Here is a 23,122-nt window from a genome sequence, read left to right on the forward strand (position 1 = left end):
ACCTGACAGACCTTCGTTGCTAGATCAGCTGTAGAAATAGGTCACTACTCGGAGTAATGGAAAACATTTTCCACCTGCTCTTGTCTCAACACTATGCAAATGCTTTTGCAGTTTTTTCTCCATGGACTGAGTCATTCCAGCCAGTACTTTCTCTTTTCAGAAAGAGTCAAGCATTCTGGGTTGAGGGATTTGGTGCTGTGTACACAGTCCTGTTCCACTTTTTTATACTGCCCTTTCCTTTTCCACAGGGGCAGGCCGGATTGCCTCTGAGAAGCTACATTCAGTCCCTTGGCACATGTGGAATCAACACTAACAGGCAGAGGCAAGTTTTCCATGTTTGCTCCACTGCACCAAACCAAACCCGTAGGCTAGGGCTGATTTTCCTTTGGAAGTTAGAGGGAAATCAGATAAGGAGGTGGTGACACACAAAGCTCCTAAGTAATAAATTGATCTCACTGCTTAAGCATTTTCCATGGAACATTTTTGTCCCATCATATCTCAAAACTGGTTTGTTTGGAAACTCCCAAGTTGCTGTATGCCATTTGGTTTTCTCTTGGGAAAACTAGTCTCTTTGTCAGATTTCTGCCAGCTGTGATACTTCCTAAGCCAGTGCTTCTCAACCTTTTTAGGCTCAATACACCTCTCAACAGACTCAAGGCACCCCTCAGTAGATCCAAGGCACCCCTTAGAAAATGCCAGCTCCTAGTTTTTACTTGCCTTCTGACTACAGAACAAGAAAAGAGTAATTCTTCTGTTGCAAAGAACTCAGAAGACCACATCAGGTCAGAATGTCTTTAAAGATTCCTGTTTGAAGTTTCCGAGTTTATCTTGTTAATCATGTCTGCACACTTGAAAGGATCTCCAGGTACCCCAGGGTGTGTTAGTACACTGACTGACAATCATTGTCCTAACCAGTATGCCTTAGCTCTTGGGTGGCAGGGGCACATTCAGAAGCTATAGGTGGCTAGCTGGGTCTTGTCTAAGCTAGCAAACCTCCTAGCTATACTAGCAAATGTACTGGAGCAACTCCATCAGGAACGAAAGCTGTTCTACAGGCAGAACCCAGGCCTTGTGACATCTAGGCTGGCACAGGTGTATATGTCTGCTCCAGGCAAAGTTAGATGACAAGGCGGTAAAAAAAGCCTGCCTCTTGACTATGCTGCAGTTTTGGCACCCATTGCTCCCCCAGTGGAGCTGCAGTCAGGGCTAAGTTATGCCAGCAGAATTTGCTGTCTGGGGGCAGACCTGGTGTGTGAGCTCTCAGCAAGAGTCTTACTTTCTAAGTTATATTTTGTGGTGACTGGTACCTGGGTGTCTAAGCAAGAGTTTTGGTTTGGTGCCTCCAGCAATGCCATAGCAAGCGGGGTGCGAGCAGGGCGACTGCCCTGGGTGCCGAAGCAAAGGGGTACCAACAGGTGCTACCCAGCGGAGGTGGGGCATGGGATGGAGCCATAAGCAGTTTGTTTTTGTTTTTTTTTGGGGGGGGGGGGCAGGGAGGTGGGGACAGGGGAAGGGCAGCCCCCGCCACTGCGTGCACTACTGGGGACATGTGCCCCCCAGATCTGTGTGCAGGGCAAGAGTGGGCTGCTGTTGCAGGCTTTTCCCCGGGCACCAAACTTGGTTGCTACAGCACTGGCCTCCGACATTCTTTGCATCACTGGCTGAGGAGCTATAACTTGAGAGCCAGGCCATCCTGGAGGGTTTGTTTCCCTGTGGCAGGGGCTTTCAGTGCACTGGTGCAGGAAGTATTTGCCATATTGGCAGGAGGCTTGCGTTCCTTTCTGCCTCTGGATCAGGGGGAGAAACTGCCTTGTCCCTTTGTGTATGTAGAATTACTCTGCGTGTGTGTGTGTACACAGAAGAGTGCTTACTCTGTGACTCACATGCATGCACTGGATGTACTCAGGCATTGGGCACTTGAATGTTGTACATAATTGCTTTGATCCTGATCAGATTTGCAGGGGGGGGGAGGGAAGAGCACTTGAATTCAAGTGACTTTTTCAGCATACCAGAGCCAGCTTCCTTCACAGGTTGTGCATGTTTCCTCCCTCTGTTCCCCACCCTGGTGCAGGCCCTGATTGGTGGACTGCATACCACCAGCAACTTGGCAAGGATATAAAACTGGTACCGCAGCACTGAAGACAAGCAGCACTGTGTCTGTGCTTTTTTCCCACCCTGAGTCCCAGAGCAGATACGTCTGGGTAGCTCCGCTTGCAGTGGTGTTTTGTAGCAAGGCCCTGCAGTGATGTGGCTTCTTCTTGGTGCTTTGGCCTTCCTGCTCCAATGGGCCACTACATACAATGCTGTACCGTAAGTCACAGAGGGGAAGGGTTTGGCTCCAACTCCCCAATCCTGGAAAGGAGGAGGGAGAGGGCAGTTTTGAGGGAGGGAGAGAGGGAGCAGTAGGGCCATGTGTAGGGGGGGAAGGGCATATGGTAGCCAGAGGCATTAACAATTGCTTTACACAGAGGCTTCCCACCCTTGCATGCGAGACTCAGCCAGTCTTACGTGAAAGGATGTAAAGCTTCTGTGTGCAGCAGTCCTGCATGCTCTCATGCTGCCAGTCAAGCTGGGCTGGTCCTCATGATGCACATTATCAGCCCATCCCAGAACCGGTCCCCTGACTGCAAAAACGCACCTTTTTAGATTAACCCAACCTCCACTCAAGTTGTGTCCCTCTCTCCACAGGAGCTATGTGGTGGTGCTACCGGTACAGCTGACCTACCCTTCTACGGAGAGACTGTGCATGGACCTGGGAGCTACGAAGGAGCTCCTGAAGCTCAACATCACTCTGGAGACCAAGGTCAAGACCTACCAGCTGCTGGATGGGTTCACCTGGGATAAGAGACAGTTCAAGTGCTTCAACTTCCAGGTAAGGATCAGGGAGGGTGCTGCAGGCAGGGCAGCTTCAGCAGTGAAGAGGACTTGATTCACAAAGACATTTAGTCAGATGCAGACGTACTAGGGAAACTCTCTCACTGCTGCTGCTCCCATGGGGATGTGTCTGCTGGCATGACTGCACTGGCTGCATGACTGGGTGCAAACCTTTGTGTTCACACATCCATGTTTATGTCAGTGGTGCTGAGAGCTCCTGGCCTGCTCTCCTGGGCCTGGAAGAGAGTATAGGAGCCAGAGGGAAAAGTGCAGGCAGGAGCAGGCAAGCAGATACTGGTCTCTTTTTACTAACTGCTACCCACCTACAGCAGCAGGGGAGACAGCAAAGCAGGAGGCAAAGGATGAGAGTGGCTATGCAAATGGAAGGCTGATTGCCTAGCACCACTTGGGTCCTATGGGCCACCCCAAACACCAGGGGTGGCTGAGGCAGGTGGCAGTGGCCCAAGGCAGGGTATTTGTCCAGCGGGCAGAGGGGCTGGCCCTAGAAGAGCTGTTGCTCAGACTGCCTGCCTGCTGAGGCAGACCTTGCTGCCATCCACATCTGGAAGGTGCTCCGCCCCAGCTGAAGGGTAGGGGCAAATAAGCACCCATGTAGAAGGCCTACAGTAATTCTGCAGCCAGGTGTGAGGTCTCACATTCTCATTGGAAGAGGGGTCAGTCACGTCATAGCTTGCTGCTGGTTACGCTCTGCATATGCATAGTGTTCATGCTCCTTGGGGGCCCTGTCCGTTTACTTCATGAATGCCATACCTAGAAAACATAGGTGTGATTGCAGTGACCTGGTTGTACACCCTCACTCCCCACATGACTGTGGGAGCAGCAAAAAGGGCCGTCAATAATTTCCTTGTGTATACACATCTGTCCTGATGTCCAAAGCAGGGTCCATGTTCAGCTGCTGTAGGAACAGCACCTCTTAGATCTAGGCAGTGCCTGGACCGACTGACCTCTGTGATCTCTAGGGGTCTGGGGAACTACAGGATCATCATTGCTGGTACAGCATATCCCGATGGCAGCACCTGTGTCCATGTGCACACAGTGCAGGGATGGATGCAGAGGACTGAGCATGGCAGGACTTCTCAACAAGTGCTGTAAAAGCTTTATAGCAGGGGTTGTTGACTGGGGGTATGCATACTCCCAGGGGTACTTAGGTCATAGGGGGTATGTGTGGGTGGGGATGGAGAGTGCCCTGGGGTGCAGCAACGGTGTCTCCTCTGGCGTGTTCCCACTGTTCCCCTCTTACCCAGGGAGGGGGAGCAGCGCACCAGATGCCGTTGGCCCCAAACAGCACACTGCAGCACCTCCCCTGCCCCCTTCCCCCCCACCCCCCAACAGCTCACTCTCTTCCACCTCCTTCCTGGAGAGCAGTGAGGGTATGAATGGGGGGCAAAGGGGGCAGTGTGCTTCTGTGCCCACTTCCAGGAGCAGGGCCGGGGGTGGGGCCAGAGCAGTGGCATCCCTCTGCAGGCTGTACAGGCACTGCCAGACTGCAGGGCTCACACACGGCAGTCGCCGTTGCCACCCACTACCCCGTGCTGCCGCCGTCCACTACCCCGTGCTGCCGCCGTGCCTGTGCTGCTTTCCCATGGCTGGTCACGTGTGTGCAGCTCAATTGGCTGCTGACAGGCTGGGCAGGAGGCCCATCAGCAGCCCTCAGAGGAAAATGGTGTTGAGGTGGCGGTGGCATGGGGCGTGTGGTGGTGGTGGTGGTGGTGGTGGCGGCCACTGCATATGAGTTCCTCCCCCACTCCCAGGCACTGCTGCTATGCACTCCCCCCAGGGCGGTATAGGGGGCATGTACCCCCAGCTCTGCGCAGACTGCCACTATGGGCTGGGGCTGGGGGTGTACCAGGCTCTTCCCAGCGGCGGGGGGGGTGAGCCATGCTGCACTTGGACCGGGTGGTGGTGGCACTGGGAGGGGCTTGGGGGGGGGGAGGGGGCTATGGTGAATTCTGGAGTTGCTGCAGCCCTTCCTGTAGCTCCACTCCCAGTGCTGCTGCTGCCTGCCCTGACCACAGCCTGGCCTGACCCCCTGCCAGGAAGAGCCTGGTGCTGCCTCAGCCCCAGCTGGCCCCACATGCAGATCTGGGGACATATACCACCCCCCCCCGCCAATCCCACATGTCCTCCTGGGGTGCACACAGTGGCAAAAGCTGCCCTGCCCTCCAGATAAGCCACTAGCAGCTCCACCCCATGCCTGCCCTGGCTGTGCAGCGTCTGCCCCAGCTCCATGCCCTCTCTCACCACGGAGGCCTCAATCTGTCCCTGTCCCCGCCCCTTTATAAACAAGAAAAAAATATAAGGGCATACAGGGGTTGAAACTTTGAGTCAGAAGGGGTACACTTATTAAAAAAAGTTGAAAGCCCCTGTTTTATAAGTGAACAGTTTCTGGGTATGACAGATAGGCATATCAGACAATGGGATTATAGCCATTGACTCAGTGCGGGTGTAGGAGGAAATGAAGAAGAATGCAATTCTACCATACCTGGAGAAACAATAGAAAAAGGAACACCAAGGGCTTGTACCCCAACAAGGCTTTGTTCAGTGCTGTGCCAGCCACCAAAGGACAAGGCTGCTGTTCTTCATGCCAAACTGCCTCTCCCTAGCTGTGCTCTCCATCGCTTACACAGAGCAGCTGCACAGCAAAGCAGTGCCCTAGGTAGTGGTCACTCACAGTGCGCAAACCTTGGTTGCCTGGGGCATGTGGATGAGGGGTGGAGAGGACTGGAGCAGCTGAACTCCAAGAACACCGGCCTCCTTGGTCCTTGCTAGGCATTCTAGTAGTAGGTTTCTTATTTTCCCATGAACTGTGCACTACTGGGAAGTATAGGTGTAGGTGTAAGACACACTTTTGCTCCAGAGTATTCTCAGGTTACAATGGAAGAGAAGCGGAGAGGATACAGTAATTACACTGGAGGGAGTGGTGTTCTCATGCCTCAAGTTGCTTCTGAGAAAGTCAGAAGTAAGTTTCCACTGGAGAACATTACCTTGGTGTTTTTGTCATGAAGCTTAGGTTAGATATTAGGAAAAAAGTTGCTCACTAGAAGGGTAGTAAAACACTGGAACATATTACCCAGAGAGGTGGTAGAATCTCCATCCTTGGAAGTTTTTAAGACTTGGCTAGACAAAGCTTTGACTAGGATGATCTAGTTGGGGATGGTCCTGCTTTGAGCAGGAGGTTGGACTAGATGAGCTCCTGAGCTCCTTTCCAACCCTAATTTTCTGTAATTCTCTGTGTCCACTGATATTGCCAGCTTCATTCAGGCACAACTTCCCTTCAATGCATGCTGACTCCTTTGCCACCTAGTGGCCAGGTGCTGCAGTAGCACCTACTTTGAGCCCTGGGTTTGGGAGGGCAGGTTGTGAGCCAGCTCTTTGCTACAGAGTAAAATCCAGGGTAAATTATTCCAGAGCAAATGTGCTACGTGCCCACATCCATCAGGTGATCACGTGAATACCTGATTTGGGCAGGAGTTAACCAGAGGGTTTTTTTTCCTGTGTGGCCCAGGTCCCACCTCCTGAAGGGGGCGTGAAGGAAGTTGTCCACATCCAGATGTTTGTAGATGAGAATAAGATAGATGAGAAACAAGTCCTGATCCAGAGCATCAACAGTGGTACTTTTGTGCAGACGGACAAGCCCATTTATACTCCAGGCCAGCTGGGTAAGGAGCCAGGTGTTGTAGAGACCTGCTCACTTGGTATCTGGGTGTGTGTACAGGCCTTCATCTCAAAACCACATGGAACAAATGCATTGAAATGGCAGATACTACCTCTCTCCCCAACCCCCATCTCCTGAGCTCACGTACTCCTTTTCTTCTCTTTCCACTCCCTTCCTTACTCCTACCTGTCTAAGGCCTGTTATATTCCCAGCTATTTTATGAGGAAGAAATGATGATGATTCAGGTAACAGCCTGATAGGGGGCCTCAAACCTGTGTGCAGCCAAGGCCAGTGGGGAGGGACTGATAGCTGTGCATGGAGATCAAGCAGAGAGCTGCTAACGTGCTTTGTCCCGTTGCAGTGAGGTTCCGCATCGTCACTCTGAACAGCAGTTTCATCCCGTTGAATGATGTGGTGAGTACAGCTGCAGGGAGGGGGAGATGGAAGAAGAGGGAGAGTACAGAGGAGGACGGGGGTCATAAGGAGTAGGCAGGAGGAGACCTTGCTTTGTTGTTCCCCTGCCATCCACCCTTGTCTTTGGGCCAGGTGGCTTGACTCTGTAAGCACTGCCAGCCTGGCACCTTGCAGTAGCTGCAGGAATTTGGGTTTCAGAGAAGGGGAAAACCTCAGGTCTCTTCTATAAACTTCCATCTTGTTATAATCCAGCCCAGACTCAGTTCCAAACCAGGATCAGGCAGTTCCTAGGAGCTGCTAGTGCACCCTGCTCTTTAAGCATTGTGGCCAGCTGTTCCCAGAAACCAAAGCACCTGAAGCTCCCCAGGAGACTGGCAGAATGATTAGCAGGTTGCAAGCCCTTGGGAAACTTGTGCAGGAGACAGAGGAAGGCAGATGAGCCTCAGCTACTTTCTAATGCTTCTATAATCAGCTTCCTTTGGAGGCTGTGGAGAGATGTGGGGATGGCATCAGGAGATCTGACAAAAGGCTTGGATCAGTAGCTGGGTGCTCCCAGGCCTCAAGAGGAATGGGAGGGGCCAGTGTGGGTCAGTGCTGTGGAACAGTCAGGCTCCTACTGTGGCCTCTACTGAGATGGTGCAGGGGGTGCGGCTGCATCCCCCTCTGGCTCTCTGAGCTCACCAGCTTGTCACTGCAGCTGCTAGCAGAACTCAGGGGGTGAATGCTCCACACTCTCCCTTTCCCCTGCCACTGTGGGAAGTGAGAGGTGTCTATGTTCACCCCCTGGGTCTTGCTGGAAGCTCTGCTGACAAGCCACAGAGCGCAGCAAGCTCACTGCATGAAGCCAGAGGGGGTATGATGGCACACACAGGTGCATCTCCCCCTGTCCCCAAGGTTCTCCACCTTGGGAGGAAAAACCTGCAGCTTCCTTATAGGCTCGGCAGTGCTACATTGGATAGCACTACAGAAGAAAGAGACTTGGGGGTCATCATTGACCACAAGATGAACATGAGCCTGCAATGCGATGCTGCGGCTAGTAAAGCGACCAAAACGCTGGCTTGCATCCATAGATGCTTCTCGAGCAAATCCCAGGACGTCATTCTCCCCTTGTACCCAGCCTTGGTGAGGCCGCAGCTGGAGTACTGAGTCCAGTTTTGGGCTCCACAATTCAAAAAGGATGTGGAGAAGCTTGAGAGAGTCCAGAGGAGAGCCACATGCATGATCAGAGGTCAGGAAAACAGATCTTACGATGACAGGCTGAGAGCCATGGGACTCTTTAGCCTGGAAAAGCGTAGGCTCAGGGGCGATCTGGTGGCCACCTATAAGTTTATCAGGGTTGACCACCAGGATCTGGGGGAACGTTTGTTCACCAGAGCGCCCCAAGGGATGACTAGGTTGAACGGTCATAAACTCCTGCAAGACTGTTTCAGGCTGGACATAAGGAAGAATTTCTTTACTGTCCGAGCCCCCAAGGTCTGGAACAGTCTGCCAGCGGAGGTGGTTCAAGCACCTACATTGAACACCTTCAAGAGTAAATTGGATGCTTATCTTGCTGGGATCCTATGACCCCAGCTGACTTCCTGCCTTTTGGGCAGGGGGCTGGACTCGATGATCTTCCGAGGTCCCTTCCAGCCCTAATGTCTATGAAATCTATGAAATCTATGACCATGTTGCTCAGAACTCAGTGGGGGCAGCAGGGACCGGATGTGGCAGCTATGTGCCTTAACTGCAGTCCGGCACCCATGGAGTGAACTGTGAAGCTGGATGTGGCGGGGGGGGGAGCGGGGGGAAGGATTCCTGTTCCTGCCAACAGCATAGAGGTGACTCATGGAGATTCTCTTTGGTTCTCTTTTTCAGTACCCGCTGGTGGAGCTGAAGGTGAGTGTCCCCTGGTACGCCCCAAGATGCCTTTATTATCTCTGGTCCTTTGCATACAAGCAGCAGAGCAAGATTAGGATGAAGCTTCAGAGATGCTGAGCACCCATAGTCTCATGGCACCTGGTTCTTCAGCACTCCCAGCTCCCCTTCACCCCAGGCAATGAAAAGCAAGACCTGGGATGATGTGTCCTGCCCAGCAATCCCAAGTCTGGGTGGCAGGCTGGGCCCTGCAGTGTTTCTGTCTTCCCAGCAGCCCAGAGGAGAATGAATGTGGGGTAGAGACTGGGTGCCTCACAGCACGGCACAGGTGGTTCAGCCTTGTGGGGTATGTGCCCTGGCTTCTTCGGTGGTCCAGGGACAGTACCACACCAGCCTGACTCCTGCTCAGTGTTCAGAGTATTCTCAGTCCCCACCAGCCCTGGGAGAGCCAGAGGCCAGGGCTGGGGTGCAAACCCACAAGAAATGACAGAGCCAGCCCACGTGGCAGTCAGGCAGGCAGCTCTGTGCCCACTACTTTCCCAGCTCCAGGAATGGTATGGCCTGTAAGGCAGCTCTGCTCACCTGGTGCTAGCCTTGCAGATATGGACCTCAGCCTCTGCTGCACTCACCTCAGCCTCTGCAGCAGCCCCTGAAAAGCAAGAAACAGGATCAGACAGGGCCCTCTCTGAGCCCATCTCTCAGACTGCAGCAGGAGAGTGTGTGCATGGGGAGTGAGGGCAAGGAGGGACTTTGATCTGGTTTCTTTTGATGGAGGCAGGATCCCAACCATAATCGAATTGGCCAGTGGCTTGATGTGAGACCGGATAGAGGCATCACACAACTGTCCTTCCAGCTGGCTGCTGAGCTGCCCCTGGGGCGCTATACCGTCAGCGTGCCTGGCAGGGGGACTTCCAGCACCTTCATTGTGGAGGAGTATGGTATGGTGGGGGTGAGGATGAGGGGGCATGAGAAGCCTCTGGCAGTAGCCCCTGGGGAGCCCCATTGTGAGGAAAGCCTGTATCCTGCTGAATTATGCTTAAAGGGCAAATGGGGCATGCCATTGCTGAGGCTGCCCAAGCTCAGGGCTGGTCTGCCAGCCTGCTTCCTTTCTGAACCCTCCCTCTCCTATCTCCTCTCTCCCAGTGCTACCCAAGTTTGAAGTGATGGTGACAGAGCCTTCCCAGGTCTTCACGTATGACACAGCTTTTCCACTGAAGGTCTGTGGCAGGTAAGATTGGAGGGTCCCTGGTCAAGACTGAAGGGAGAAGTGGACCAGAAAGTGTGTGAGGTCCTGTCAAACAGTGGGCGGGAAGGTTTAGCTTTAGCTCTGGGGGCTCTGAGCTCCAACAAAGATTTTTCACAAACTGATCCAAGCATTTTGGTGACTCCCAGCATAGCTCCCAGTGGATAGCTATGTTCAGCAGTGTCCCAACTGGGAGGCAGGTCCTCCCCATGTAGACTCCAGGAGCAAAGCAGAAAGTCACTGTGAGCCAAAATGGGTTGTAACTACAGAGCCATGTGGGGAGCCCAGGGCTGGAATAGCAGTAGAGCTGCAGGGCATCAGAGAAGGGTGCTGGCAGAGCTGTGCAAGTGACATAGAAAGCGATGCTGCAGGGCATATTAATATATACACGCCCATTCATGTAAGGGAAAAAGAGGGCAGTGGAGTGAGGGCAGAAGTTGGAATACATCTAATCTCTGGTTTTCCTTCCTGGGCAGGTACACATATGGGAAGCCTGTTCAGGGCACAATCCAGGCCTCTGCGTGTCAAAAAACCAGCATTTGGTACACTGACCACATGTCATCAACTCTCACAGACCTCTGCTGGAAGTACACAGGCCAGGTGAGGAGGTAGCAGGAAGGGTGTCTAAGAGGGTGGTGGGAGCAGGTGGGGAGACGGAAAAAGCAGGTCAGGGCGGATGAATGTGACAGAGAGCATAATGCCAACTTGGCACAGTGGGCACTTCCCAAAGGGCCCTGGCACCAGGTTGCTGCATGGGGGTGTCTGTTGAGTCAGAGAGAACAGTGCCTTCTCCACAGTCCCACCTCCACATCCAATAACACTGCTCACCACACCCTGAGCAAGCCAAGCATGCCTGAGCCTTTGCCACCCAGCAGGTTGGTCATCTGCCTGTGGCTTTCCTCTGGGTTACCAGGCATGAGGCTGCCTGTCAGCAATTGTCATGAGTGCTCCTTGCCCATTTTCCAGACCGACCAAACTGGTTGCATCTCAGCCTCCGTGAACATGTCCTTCTTCAACCTGGTCAACTACAGGTTTCGCCACAGCATAGAGGTGAAAGCCACACTGGTGGAAGCTGGAACAGGTAAACCATGAGGCTTGCTAGCTGAGCAGTGTGCTTGCACGTGTGCATGCAAGGATGTTTCCTGCTTCTCCTTTCCTTAAAACTGAAGCTCTCAGGGGTGGTGGAAGATGGAAACAATTCAGCTGGAACCATCTCTGAGATGGACAGGGCAGCCTCTTACATTTGGAGATTCACAGTGGTGCCTGCCCTACTACCTCATCTTTGCTGAGTTCCTTGTTGACTCTGAGCCCTGCTGGGAATATGTACTGTTCCACTGGCCATGGATGGACAATGCCCTCTGCACCATGCTGCTGAATTACATGCTCTGTCCCCTGCAGTACTGTATAAGCCTCTGTGCCTCTGGAGTCCTTGCAGGCACGGGACTCTTCCGTTAGCCAAAGAGGGGTTTTTAGCTCTTGTGCTCCTACCCAGGCTCTCACACAAGGGTTACAGACAGGCTTCAGTTGCACTGTGGCCACCTTCCCTTTTATAATGATAAGACTGGAGGTGGGGTATTTTGCCACTTGTTTCCTGTGATGCTCCGGGGTCAGGGCATGGCTGATGGGCAGGTCTGTTCACTGGCTCACTGCACATCTTGTCTGTCTTCCAAAGGGCTGGAAGCAAACACCACTCATGTTGCACCTATGTCTGAACGAGCTGGTTCACTAAGTTTTGAGGATTTAGACAGATATTATCATCCAGGACACCCCTACAGTGGGAAGGTGAGTGGGTATTAGAGGGAACCCAAAGTATGGTACATGGTGTTAGTACCAAGGACAGAGGAAGGCTGTGGCAGCCCCTCAGCATCACCTTTTCTATCATACCCAGAGATTGTCTCTGTTTCTCACCCTCTCTGGAAGGGTGGGAATGGCAGTTACCTTATCCTGAGCCATCCCAGTCTCACTGGCCCGATTGCACAGACACCCCTCTCCCTGATCTCCTCAGGAGGAGGTCTAGCTGGTCAAAAGTTTGCATGACACTGCTGTTCTTTCCCTGCTTCTCCTCACAGATTAAAGCGCTGGGCCGAGATGGCTCCATACTGAAGAACCAGGAGCTTATCTTGGTTTCTGTGGCAGAGAACAACCAGTTCGACCAAAACCTCATTACTGATAGCACTGGGGTGGCCACTTTCACTCTGGACACAGCTGTGTGGAATGGAAGTGATGTGTCTCTGGAGGTGAGTGGTCTGCAGTGCAGTGCAGTGAAGTACCTCACCCAGGAGGCTGCAGAGATATGGGCGGTGGTGTGCAAAGTGCCACTTGGGCAGGCTGTAGGATTCCTTTTGCTGTATTTCTTAGGTCCTGTCACTTGTCTAGGAGGGTGTTAAACAGTCACCTTTCTTTGAATGTCTCTGCTCCCCCTTGAGTTTCCCCTTTCTGGGTACCTAGAATACCTGGGAGACTCAAGCATTGAGTTGTCCCCACTGGCACCATAACTTACAACAGGGCATTGACTATTTGAAGCTAACTTGCTTCACTACAGAGGTGAGTAGGCAAGAGAAGCAAAGGGAAACAGCTATGATTTGACATCACCAGGACTGACTCCTTTCCCCTGGAACTGTATGCCATGTCTGCAGCTGAGCATGTAGATCTCAGATTGGCCTCTTCAGTCACCCCTGGACTCAGTGATGACTTCCCTATTTACTGGAAGGCTGTTATCTTCATCTTGAGGGACTGCCAACAGTGCCAGTCCTGGGATGGGAAGGGATTTGCTTTGGGTTCTTGTCCCTGGGGTGTGGTTATGTGATAGCATTTCACTAGGGTAGCTGAACTGAATTACCCAAGCTGGACCCAGGGTCAGCATTGTCAGCAGTCACTCAATATGAGGCTGATAGTCTTCCAGTAGATGATAGGGAAGTCAGTTCAGTCATCACTGAACTGTTATAGAAGACAAGCCACCCACCATGTGTGGAAAAGCAGCCTTGTTGGACCTCCAACCACACTTTCAGATAGATATGGCTGGGGCCTTTCACTCCCTGGTTGTCTACGGTTGTAGACAAGTGGCCTTGTCTGTGGCTGATGTTCAGGTTTTATCCATCCTGCAACCAGGCTGTTCCCTGTCAGGTTTGCTTAATGACATACTAGAATAGCCTGTTAGGTGCCCGAGTGGGTAAACGTACAACATGGGACTTCCCATATACCTCAAATCCTGCCTCTGTCAATGGCTGTTGCAGAATGTGTCACAGGAAGTTGCAAGAAGCCCATTAATGGAAAATGATAGTTGAACATCCAGAAAGAAAATTTCTTCCTAATATCAAGTATTTGCTAACTGGCTTCAGGGTATAACCCAGCATGCATCTCCGTTCTACATAAATTTGCTCTGTGTCAGGGGTGTCAAACTCATGTGGCCTCAGGCTGAATCCAGACTCGTTTCCAGTATCAGGGCAAGTGGCAGTGGCGTTAACCTCCACATCTCTCTGTGCCACTGTGTTGGCTCAGGCAGTCCCAGTGGTTAACACTGCTGCTGAAACAAGTCCTCAGTGGGGCTCTGTACCTGAGATTTTGGTGGCAGGATGCGTGACAACAGAGTTAACCCATGCCTGTGGCTTCTTGACCTGGATCCAGCCTGTAAGCCCTATGTTTGATACTCCTGGTCTATGACTACTGTAGGGCCATTTCTATGTATTTACTACCTGTTTTCACAAGTCTCACATTATCATAAGTCTTTGGCAATGCAGCTCATCTGCTGTAAAGTACCTGAGGACAGAACGTTGGGCCTCCTGCCCTACAGCACAGGCTGCCAGGGCTTGATCTAAAGGAGGAGATGTGTTAGTCATAGCAGCATTAGGTCTTCTGAGCTGAACATGATGTTACCAGACTTAATATTAGACTTTAGGTAGTGGCACTGAAGATACAAATGCTTGAACATGAATAATCTGTTCTCTGAAAAGAGCATTTATTGAGCACAGCAAGATGCAATTTCAAACATAAGACAAAAAAACACAACAGAAAAACTTTGCCTAAGGTAAGAGACAGCCACTGGGTATGTCTACATGTACACTTTAAAGCACATTAGACTATTTTAACGTGCATTAAAGTATCACAAAAAACTGTGAACATTAAAATAGGGTAGTGTGCAATATTCTAGTACCTCACAGTGGAGGTGCTAGATTAAATGCACATTACCTAAAACACATTAATGAATGTGTAGATGGGCCGACTGACAACACACAACTTAGCTTAACTTTAAATGCAGCATAATAAACCAAAAAGACAACAGAAAGCCTTTCATAGATCTTACAGCCAGGGTGTCCAGACTGGAATAAGCTCCCTCCAGAGGTAGTGCAATCACCTACCCTGGAAATCTTCAAGAGGAGACTGGAGGGTCACCTTGCTGGGGTCACCTGACCCCAGTTGTCTTTTCTGCCTGATGCAGGGGGCTGGACCTAATGATCTTCCAAGGTCTCTTCCAGCCCCTTACAATCTATGAATCTATGTAACCCTGAGAGCAGAGTGTTTCCTTGCAGCCAGGTATTCAGAAAGTCTTTCTGGGGGATTTGCAGGTCATCTTAGGGGTGAAGGCGGTCCCACAGGCCTCATCTTTATCTGGGTTTTTCTAAGGATCTATATCCCCCTTTCTCACTTGGGTCCCTCACCTATCCCATGTCTCTCAACTCTCATGACTGTCAAGTGTTCAGCATCTCTGTCTCTTGCCTCTTCTTAGCCATTCTAGTCTCTCACCCCTTACAGGTTTCACTTTGAAATGCAAATATAGCCCCCTGCCTTCTTCCCATCCCCTGCTATCTCAGATCATGCACTTAATATCTGTTACATAGCTTCAGAATCAGTTAAAGGGCCCACACTTGTTATGACTGTGCCGGGTCTTTGCCAACACATGCATGCCTGTACACACACATGCAAGCATGCACAGATGTGCGTGCACACACCGGCCAAGACCACTACAGTTCTCTCAGGAGCTGCAGTGTCACAGCAAGTGCATTACTGCCTTTGTTTCTTTTCCAGGGAAGGTTCAAGTTCCAGGATCCAGGGCCCAAGTCCAGAAACACCATTCCAGACTACCAGAATGCTTACTTCCGCCTGCAGCCTTACTACACCACCACCAAGAGCCACCTGAAAATCCAGCGTCGGTGGGAAGAGCTGCCCTGTTACCAGCCACAGGAAGTCCAGGTGGAATACAATGTGGACCCAACAGACCTGGGAGAAGATGGCAATGAAGCCACGGAAATCCTCTTTTCTTTCTATGTGAGCACCTGGACCAAAGTGTAGACAGAGGTTAAGATAGTGTGTGCATGCAAGCCTGCATGTGGGGGAGTGGGGAGCAGCAGAAGAGGTGCTGGCAGGGTGGTGAGGTAGGAACTGAAGCTGAGAGTCCCCTGGTTGAAGCTCTTATCCCATCTGATTTAATCCTTAAGGCTCTGAGGAGAGAGCATTTCTGTCAGCTCTTCCTCCCCTGTCCTTCCTGACCCTCTCATTGCACCCTGAAGCAGAGTGCTCATCCCCTTCCTCTCTCATGGTGCCCCCTGCTCCCCCAGGATTGGACAGCCAACTTCTTTTGAAATTCCCCAGGGAGGTCCCCAAGCAAACTTCTCCCTGCTGGTTCACTTCCCATCAGAGAGCAATGTGGGGAGGTGGGGATGGGAGGCAACTTCATCACACATCTGCTTCTGGTAGACCTGCTGTTCCAGTTGCAGCACTCTCCCCTTAGTTGTTGATGCTACCCAATATGTCTCCTGCAGGACTGGAATCTTTTCTCATCTCTCTCCATCCCAAGGCATGCACTTCCATATGAACCCCTGTGGGCACATTGCCCTCCAAATGCAAGCCACCATCTCCTAGGTAGTATCCATCGCTCTCTATTCCTGCACAGTGTGCAGTCCACACAGGACACACCTCTCCTCTCTGATTTCTGCCTTCATGAGCCCTTAAATGAAGGCAGAGAACTTGTTTTTCCTCCGTACCATCTGTTTCCCTGCCTGAACCTGTCCTCCCTTTGACTTCACTTTTCCCACTGCTTGAAAACCTGGAGATGCATCATCTGAGACTCAGAGTGGAGATATGAGGGAGGAGGAAGCATCTATTTCCTTAGGTGGACTTATTTGGGATGCTTGACTTCCTTTCCTAGGTGGTGGGGAATGGGCGACTCATAATGGATGGTCAGAAACACATTAACATCACAACAGATACCGGTAAGTCCCACAGGCACCTTTCCTGAAATGAAGAGCAAAATCCTTCCAGTGCTGCACTGCAGTGATCATTTAAAATCACAAAGAAGTGGCTGAGGGGAGGCAGCATGAAATGGGCCCAAGGGCTAGAGATGGGCTGAGGTGGGCAGGTGGAACAGGTATCAGACCTGATGGATGAGTTCTCATCTTCCTCTCTCCCCTCAGCTTGGGAGGGCTTGTTTGTCATCCCTCTCACCTTCACCTCCCAGTTGGCTCCCAACCCGTTCTTGGTGGTTTACACCATGTTCCCTAATGGAGGCATTGTCGCTGATACATTCCAGTTCAAGGTTGCCACGTGCTTCAAGAACCAGGTAAGGCTTATGGCTGGGGTGGTTGGGCCTGGGATGGGTTCAGGAAGAAGAAACAGGAGGGAGAGACAGCTGGCTATTTCAGCTCAGGGCAAGTACATACACAGAACCTCAGCATAAGCATCATGGGAACCACAGCTACCCCATGGAGAGCTCTTCCTTCTCCAGTTCAGCCATTTCCTTTCCCTTTATTGCTTTTCTGGTCCTGTTTCAGACTCTGTCCTTCTCACAATCCATTGCTCTAGGTCACCCTGGAATTCTCCCAGAAGCAGGACTTGCCAGGGGCAATTGTGACTCTTCGGCTGAGGGCAGTGCCTAACTCACTGTGTGCTGTCCGTGCTGTGGACAAGAGTGTCCTGCTCCGTGCTCCTGAGACCGAGCTGTCCAGCGGCAGTGTGAGTAATTCACTGCAAATGGTAGAGAGAGTGATAGGAGAGGAAGAATGGTGTAGGCATTTCTGTAGTAGGAATTGAAGTGGCAGATGTCCATGTCCATGGGGAGAGAGTTGGGCTTGAAGCTAAATTTAAAGCTTTTTACTTTCACACTCTTTACTCGTGATTTAAGTCAGCAAACAGGAAACTTTCATTTCAATAATTGGTTTTCATTTTTCATTTGTTCTCATTTATTTTCTTAAAGGTAGTTTGGTACCGATTTAAATGTATTGATAGAGACTTTATATTAAATTTGGCATTTCTTTTTTACTAACCAGAAAGATGCACCTTGTCCATGCAGATTTATTTAAGCAGTTATTTAGCATAGCACATGTCTATTCAGATTTTTTTTCCTTTTTTTATTGTGCAAGAAATGAGGAATAAGATGTCTTTTTTTTTTTTTTTTACTAGATTTGTTTTATTCCTGATTTGTGTCCAAGCTCTGCTTGGAAACTGGAATTCATTAATAATGACCAAAACCAGCATTTAGATCTATTTGTATCCATCTTGGTCTCAGCAGTGATGGGAGAACACAGGGTGTCTGGGATTAAAATCTGGAATGAAGGGTTAGGGGCAAGTGTTTTGTCCTTGGCATCAGTGGTTTGGTTTCCTAGGTCTATTTGTGATTCTGCAGGTGTATGGCATGTTCTCTTTCCCAAGTGGAGGTTACCCCTATGAAGTTGATGAGGATATTGACTGCTATATACCAGGAGTGAGGCCATTTTCTATACCTGACCTAGAACCTGTGCCTCTGGACCGTCAAAGACGTTCCACCTTATGGTTTGACCAAGGGGCTGACTTCTTCAGCTTTCTCAAGGTAGCTTCCCACATACCCTACAGCAGTTTTTCTTAGTTTGGAGAGAAGACATGTAACCCCTCCTTTGTGAGACAGGCCTTAGTGAGGTTATACCATTACTAGAACCATGCTATTGCAACAGAAATATGACTTGAAGTGCCATGCTCCTGTGAATAGGGTCCCTTTTAAAATTTCCCCCTGCCCTTCCATCCATCTCTCAATTACTTTACAACAATTTTACTCTGTTTACGAATCAGAAGAGAGTGAAGTTAGTTCTTTCGTTGCCAGCAAACTAGACTCTGTTGGTCTGAGGTGCCTGCATCACATTAATCCCTGGAGTTCAACTCTGTTGAACTTAATGGGTTGACTCTAAAGGTTGCACTTGAACCCAGAAGTCACTTGACAGAAGCAGATGGGATCAATGTATGGTGAGCTGTTAGTTGTCCAGTGGCAAAAAAGAGATGAGATTTTTGTCAGCAGAAGGAACACTGTTGACGTCTGTTTTTTTCTTTTCAGTCTCTCTGAACTCAGAGCTAGTTTTTCAAGTATTCAGCTTCAGCTGCTCCTAGTTAGGCATCAGATTTACAGCTGGACCCTTGGGGAGAAGTGCCTCATGACCTCTGCAATGTGACCTCAGCTCTGCTAGCACCAGGTGCACTGCATGTGCTGACTGATCCCACTGTCCACTAGAGACCCTGCTGCAGCATGGGATGAACTGTCCCATGCAAGGGCAAACAGTATGATCAGATAGATCATGGATCATGCAGTCAGTGTCCTTGTTGTGGATTCCTAGGCAGGGGAGAAGGCAGAGAAGGGGAGATGAGAACCCAAGATAAGCAGAAAGGCAAAGACAAGACAAGGCAATGGAACAAATGGTACATATTAAGATATTTAAAGCCCTTCTTTACCAGTGTCTCATTTCCACCCATTCTCTAATTTAATGCAGGACACAGGTTTGAAAATTCTGTCTAATGGCAAAATAAAGAAACCTCTGGATTGTTCAGTTAATGGTAAGGGGTTCCCAGTCTCTCTCATTTTTTTTGCTCCCTTAATCCACTTGATGGTCATGTCTGTGGGGATCATCTGCTTCCCTCCTTGCCTTGTGTCTGTTGTCCAGTACATCTCAGAGACTGTCTGTGAGAAAGCAGCCAATTGACTGGTGTTATCTGTTTTCCAGGAATACCCCAGGCTTTTCCTCTTCTGGGAGGAGAGGAATTGGGATCCAGTGACTCCCAAGTCCGGCAGTATTTCCCTGAGACGTGGATCTGGGACCTCTATTTCATCAAGTAATTTTGGATCAGATCCCAGGAAGAGCAGGGCAAGTGGGAGGTGATGGAGGGCTTGGTCCAAAGGCAGGGCTTGGAAATGCTGCTGTGAATCAAACTGCCCAGGCTTCGGGGTCTGGAGTGTTAATGTTCTAAAGCACAGGTTGGCAGGGTTGGAGGAAGGGCAACAGGATCTTGGGCGTGGGGGAAGGCACCTGTGTTGATTTTGTGACTGACACCAAGTTACTATATGAATATGTGCAATTACTCTCCCTATCCTGTCTGTCTGCAAGGTAGAGACCATGATATTACTCTGCCTCCTGAGAGGTTAGTCCTAATGCCAAGAAGGCCTTTGAGATCTGTGGCCGTAAGGTGCTAGAATTAACCCAAGTGTTAGCATTTATCATCAGTGGATTATTTTTCCCTCCCTGAGAACCTCTTCTCCCTGCCAAACATGGGGATCTGATTTCTCTGCAGTGAGACAGAGGAGGCTCTGGTCCTGTTCAACATCCCTGACACCATCACAGAGTGGAAGGCCAACATGTTCTGCGTGTCAGAGAGCAGTGGCTTTGGGATGTCACCTACAGTGGGGCTGGTTGCCTTCAAGCCAATCTTCGTGGATCTGGCCCTGCCTTACTCTGTGATCCGTGGGGAGTCATTTATGCTGACGGCCACTGTCTTCAACTACCTGAAACACTGCATGAGGGTGAGGCGTGTTCCAGCTATGGTCAGCTGAGTCCAGTGGGGTTGTGCCCAGCTCCCCACCCACATGCACAGAATCAGGAATCTGTCTTGAGGAATCTTGTCCTCATACTTCCCTCAGGCAACAGGAGCTAAACCTAGGGCAGTCAGAGCCAACTTTTTCTGCCTCAGAAATCTGTAGAGTCACTGTGGGCAAGTCTGTGGGCTGGCGCATGCATGGGCATATCTGGGCCCCTGGGAAGCTTTGGCTGCAGATCCAAAAGGTTATCTCTGCTGCTGAACTTCCCCATCAGAGAAGGCAAATGGGTAACCCTTTGCTCTTTTCTCCATGTCCTGCCCTAGTTGTGTTTCATAGTTTCACAGTTTTATAGTGTCTGCTTACTGCCTCCCTTGCTCTTTTGCACAGATCCAGGTGATCCTGGAAGAGACTGAGGAATATGAGGCAAAGGCTTCATGCAAAGGCTGCAAATACATTAGCTGCCTATGCACCGATGAAGCAAAAACCTACTATTGGAATGTGACAGCCACCAAACTGGGTAAGAGGACTCAAGGAAATAAGGGGAGAACAGGGAGCAAATGTGTTGGTGGGCCAGCTCAAACAATTGTTTTAGCCAATCCAGTATCCTATATGGCTGCTTCAGTTAGGTCAAGAGTCTGGTTTATTCCACTCAATCAGATCAGTAGTCCACTTGTCCTGCCTCCCACTCTTTACTCCATTGCCATACCTTGTACATCAGTCTGTTGTGAACCCTTATGCTCATTCCCATGGTGTGCCTGGCTCCTTGGGCAAAACTACATATGAAGTACAGAGGTGCAGATTGCCTTGAGCCCTGTGACATGAGAAAACATTTCCCTTATTGCATCACAGCAGGAAGCTGGGAAGGATTGCATTGCTGCACTTGACATTAGTGTCAACAGAGACGTGTCAGTATTGGGGGTAGGAGCAGCAACATTTGGCAGGTAAAGGGGCACACAGCCAAAACAAAGTTTGAAAATCAGTGGTATAGATAGTAACAGCATAAAAATCTTATCTGAAAGGAAAAACGCTATAGAAACTCTTTGAGTAGAAATTCCATGCTTGAATAAAAGGAACAGGATACTAGGATCATACTACCGACCACCTGATCATGAGGGTGCAGGTGATTATAAAAGCTAAGAGAGATTAGAGGAATCCTAAAATCAAGACAGGCAACAATAATGGGAGACTTCGGCTAGCCTCACACAAACTTGGTAAATACCTCATTAGGGCAAGATGCAGAAATAATGTCTACTTTTTAGAACGGGGTGTCCAGCCTTTTTGAATGTGAGACCAGATCATGAACTTTTTATCACCCAGTGGGCCGTCCAAAGGACCCCCTCCCTGCATTAGGAAGCTGCTGAGGGGCTAGGGGAGGGACAAGATGTGGAAACGGAAGTAAACAGCGGTTACTTTTGTTTCCCGTTGCAGCACCTGGAGCCTCAGAAAATGACTCGGTGGGCCACATGGTGGCCCAAGGACCGTATGTTGGACAAGCCTGTTTTAGAACAACTTGCCTTGGAAACCCACAAGAGGAAAAAACAATTTTAGCTCTAATCCTGATTCACACACGGGACCTAGTTTAAGAGGCTTCTGCAGGGGCAGATTCAGAAGGGTGAAGTGGTGAGGTTGTACCCCTTTTGGCTATGCCATGCGTAGGCTCTTGGTCTTGAGTCTAACTTTCACATTGCTGAGGAGCCCAGGGGGGCAGCCCTGCTACCCCTCCTTTCCCCTACTCCTGAGCTCAGCAGGAAGTGGGAGGCAAGGAAGGGGTGAACAGCAGTAGCAACACATCCCCTGGGCTCTAAGGCCACATAAAAGCAGGAGCTCCAATCAGCTCCTGTCCCAATCAGCTGTTGCACTGAAAGCTCATTGCTCCCACAGAACTCCATCAGGAGCCCGCACCGACCAGGCAGTAAGCTCAGAGCTCACTACACGTGTACGGCACAGCCAAAGTAACAGGGGCTGCACGTTTCTTGCCCCATTCCTGGATCCATTACTGGCTATCTATAGGTGTCCTGCTTTGTAGAAGTGATCATAATATCATCAAATTCAACATTCCAGGGCAGGGGAGTAAGCCATATAAATCCACCACTCCCATATGCAACTTTTGGAAAGGAAATTACACGAATATGAGGAAGTTTGAAAGAAGCTAAAAGGAGCAGTCAAAAATGTGTAAGGCCAGCAGGTAGCCTCAAAGCTGTTTAAAAACACCCAAATAGAGGCTCAGGAAAAGTATGCACAGTAAATCAAAAAAGAGCATCAAGCACGCCAATACAAGCAGAATCTTTAAATGAGGAAAACAGGAAAGTGTACAAACTCTGGCAGGTCACATATAAAAGCAAACTTAGATGAACAAAAAATCTCTAAGGATTGTTAACAATGAAAACTTGTTAAAATTACACCAGAAGCAGGAAGCCAGCTAGAGACTTGGTGGGACCCTTAGGTAACAAAAGTATGAAAGGGGTACTCAGGGATGATAGGACCAAAGCAACAAAGCTAAATTAATTCTTTCCGTTTGTTTTTACTGCAGTGGATATTGGGGGGGTTCCTGCCCCAAATCAATTCTTCCTAGCATGTAGGTGGAAGAACTGCATTATATTGAAGTGACAGTCTTCAGCATAGGAGGTTTTAGAACAAACCAATAATTAAACACTGATAAATCACGGGGAGTGGATGGTATTCACGCAAGAGTTCTAAAGGATGAAAATTGCAGAACTTTTGGGAGCAGTTATATGTAACCTTTTGTTACAAATGGCTTTTGTGCCAGACGGCTGGCTGGTTGCCAACATAGCACCCATCTTCAGAAAGGGCTCGGGAGGTGATCCTGGGAAATAAAGACCAGTGAGTCTCATTTCTCTCGCTGGCAAGTTGGTAGACTCCATAATAAAGAATAAAATCTGCTGTCACATGGGTAAATATGATATGCTGGGGAAGAGTCAGCCTTTTTGTGAAGGAAAATCCTGCCTCACCAATGTGCTGGAATTTTTTGAGGCTGTTAACAACCATGGGGACAAGGACGTTTCAGTTGATATAATATATTTGGATTTTCAAACAACTTTTGACAAGGTCCCTCACTAACGGCTGTTAAAAGTGAATTACTATGGGATTGGAGGTTAGGTTCTTTTGTGGGTCAAAAGTTGGTTAAAAGATAGGAAACAACGGGTATGGCTAAATCCTCACTTTTCAGGACAGAGGAAAGTCAATAGTGGTGGTCCCCAGAGACTTGTAGTTGGCCTGGTTTTGTTCAACATTTCCATTAATGACCTAGAAAACGGAGTGCCCAGTGAAACCTTCA

At 49.9% G+C, this 23,122-nt stretch overlaps 1 protein-coding gene across 1 annotated transcript in view; it reads left to right on the forward strand.

The window, feature by feature from the left end:
* The first annotated feature begins 2,155 nt into the window (after positions 1-2,155).
* Positions 2,156-23,122, forward strand: part of A2ML1 (alpha-2-macroglobulin like 1) — a 43,813-nt gene continuing 22,846 nt past the window's right edge. The window contains exons 1-20 of the mRNA XM_090043965.1: positions 2,156-2,310; positions 2,689-2,872; positions 6,401-6,554; positions 6,912-6,964; positions 8,822-8,842; positions 9,600-9,759; positions 9,965-10,049; positions 10,541-10,664; positions 11,031-11,145; positions 11,737-11,846; positions 12,134-12,301; positions 15,087-15,326; positions 16,207-16,270; positions 16,472-16,617; positions 16,860-17,009; positions 17,680-17,862; positions 18,788-18,851; positions 19,019-19,127; positions 19,584-19,812; positions 20,215-20,344. Of these exons, the coding sequence (XP_089900091.1) occupies positions 2,246-2,310; positions 2,689-2,872; positions 6,401-6,554; positions 6,912-6,964; positions 8,822-8,842; positions 9,600-9,759; positions 9,965-10,049; positions 10,541-10,664; positions 11,031-11,145; positions 11,737-11,846; positions 12,134-12,301; positions 15,087-15,326; positions 16,207-16,270; positions 16,472-16,617; positions 16,860-17,009; positions 17,680-17,862; positions 18,788-18,851; positions 19,019-19,127; positions 19,584-19,812; positions 20,215-20,344 (2,554 nt within the window). The 5' untranslated portion in view covers positions 2,156-2,245. The remainder of the gene's footprint in view (positions 2,311-2,688; positions 2,873-6,400; positions 6,555-6,911; positions 6,965-8,821; positions 8,843-9,599; positions 9,760-9,964; positions 10,050-10,540; positions 10,665-11,030; positions 11,146-11,736; positions 11,847-12,133; positions 12,302-15,086; positions 15,327-16,206; positions 16,271-16,471; positions 16,618-16,859; positions 17,010-17,679; positions 17,863-18,787; positions 18,852-19,018; positions 19,128-19,583; positions 19,813-20,214; positions 20,345-23,122) is intronic.

The sequence above is a fragment of the Crocodylus siamensis genome, chromosome 4 (assembly GCF_052110815.1).
Source record: "Crocodylus siamensis isolate JL-2025a chromosome 4, ASM5211081v1, whole genome shotgun sequence".
Lineage (NCBI taxonomy): Eukaryota > Metazoa > Chordata > Crocodylia > Crocodylidae > Crocodylus > Crocodylus siamensis.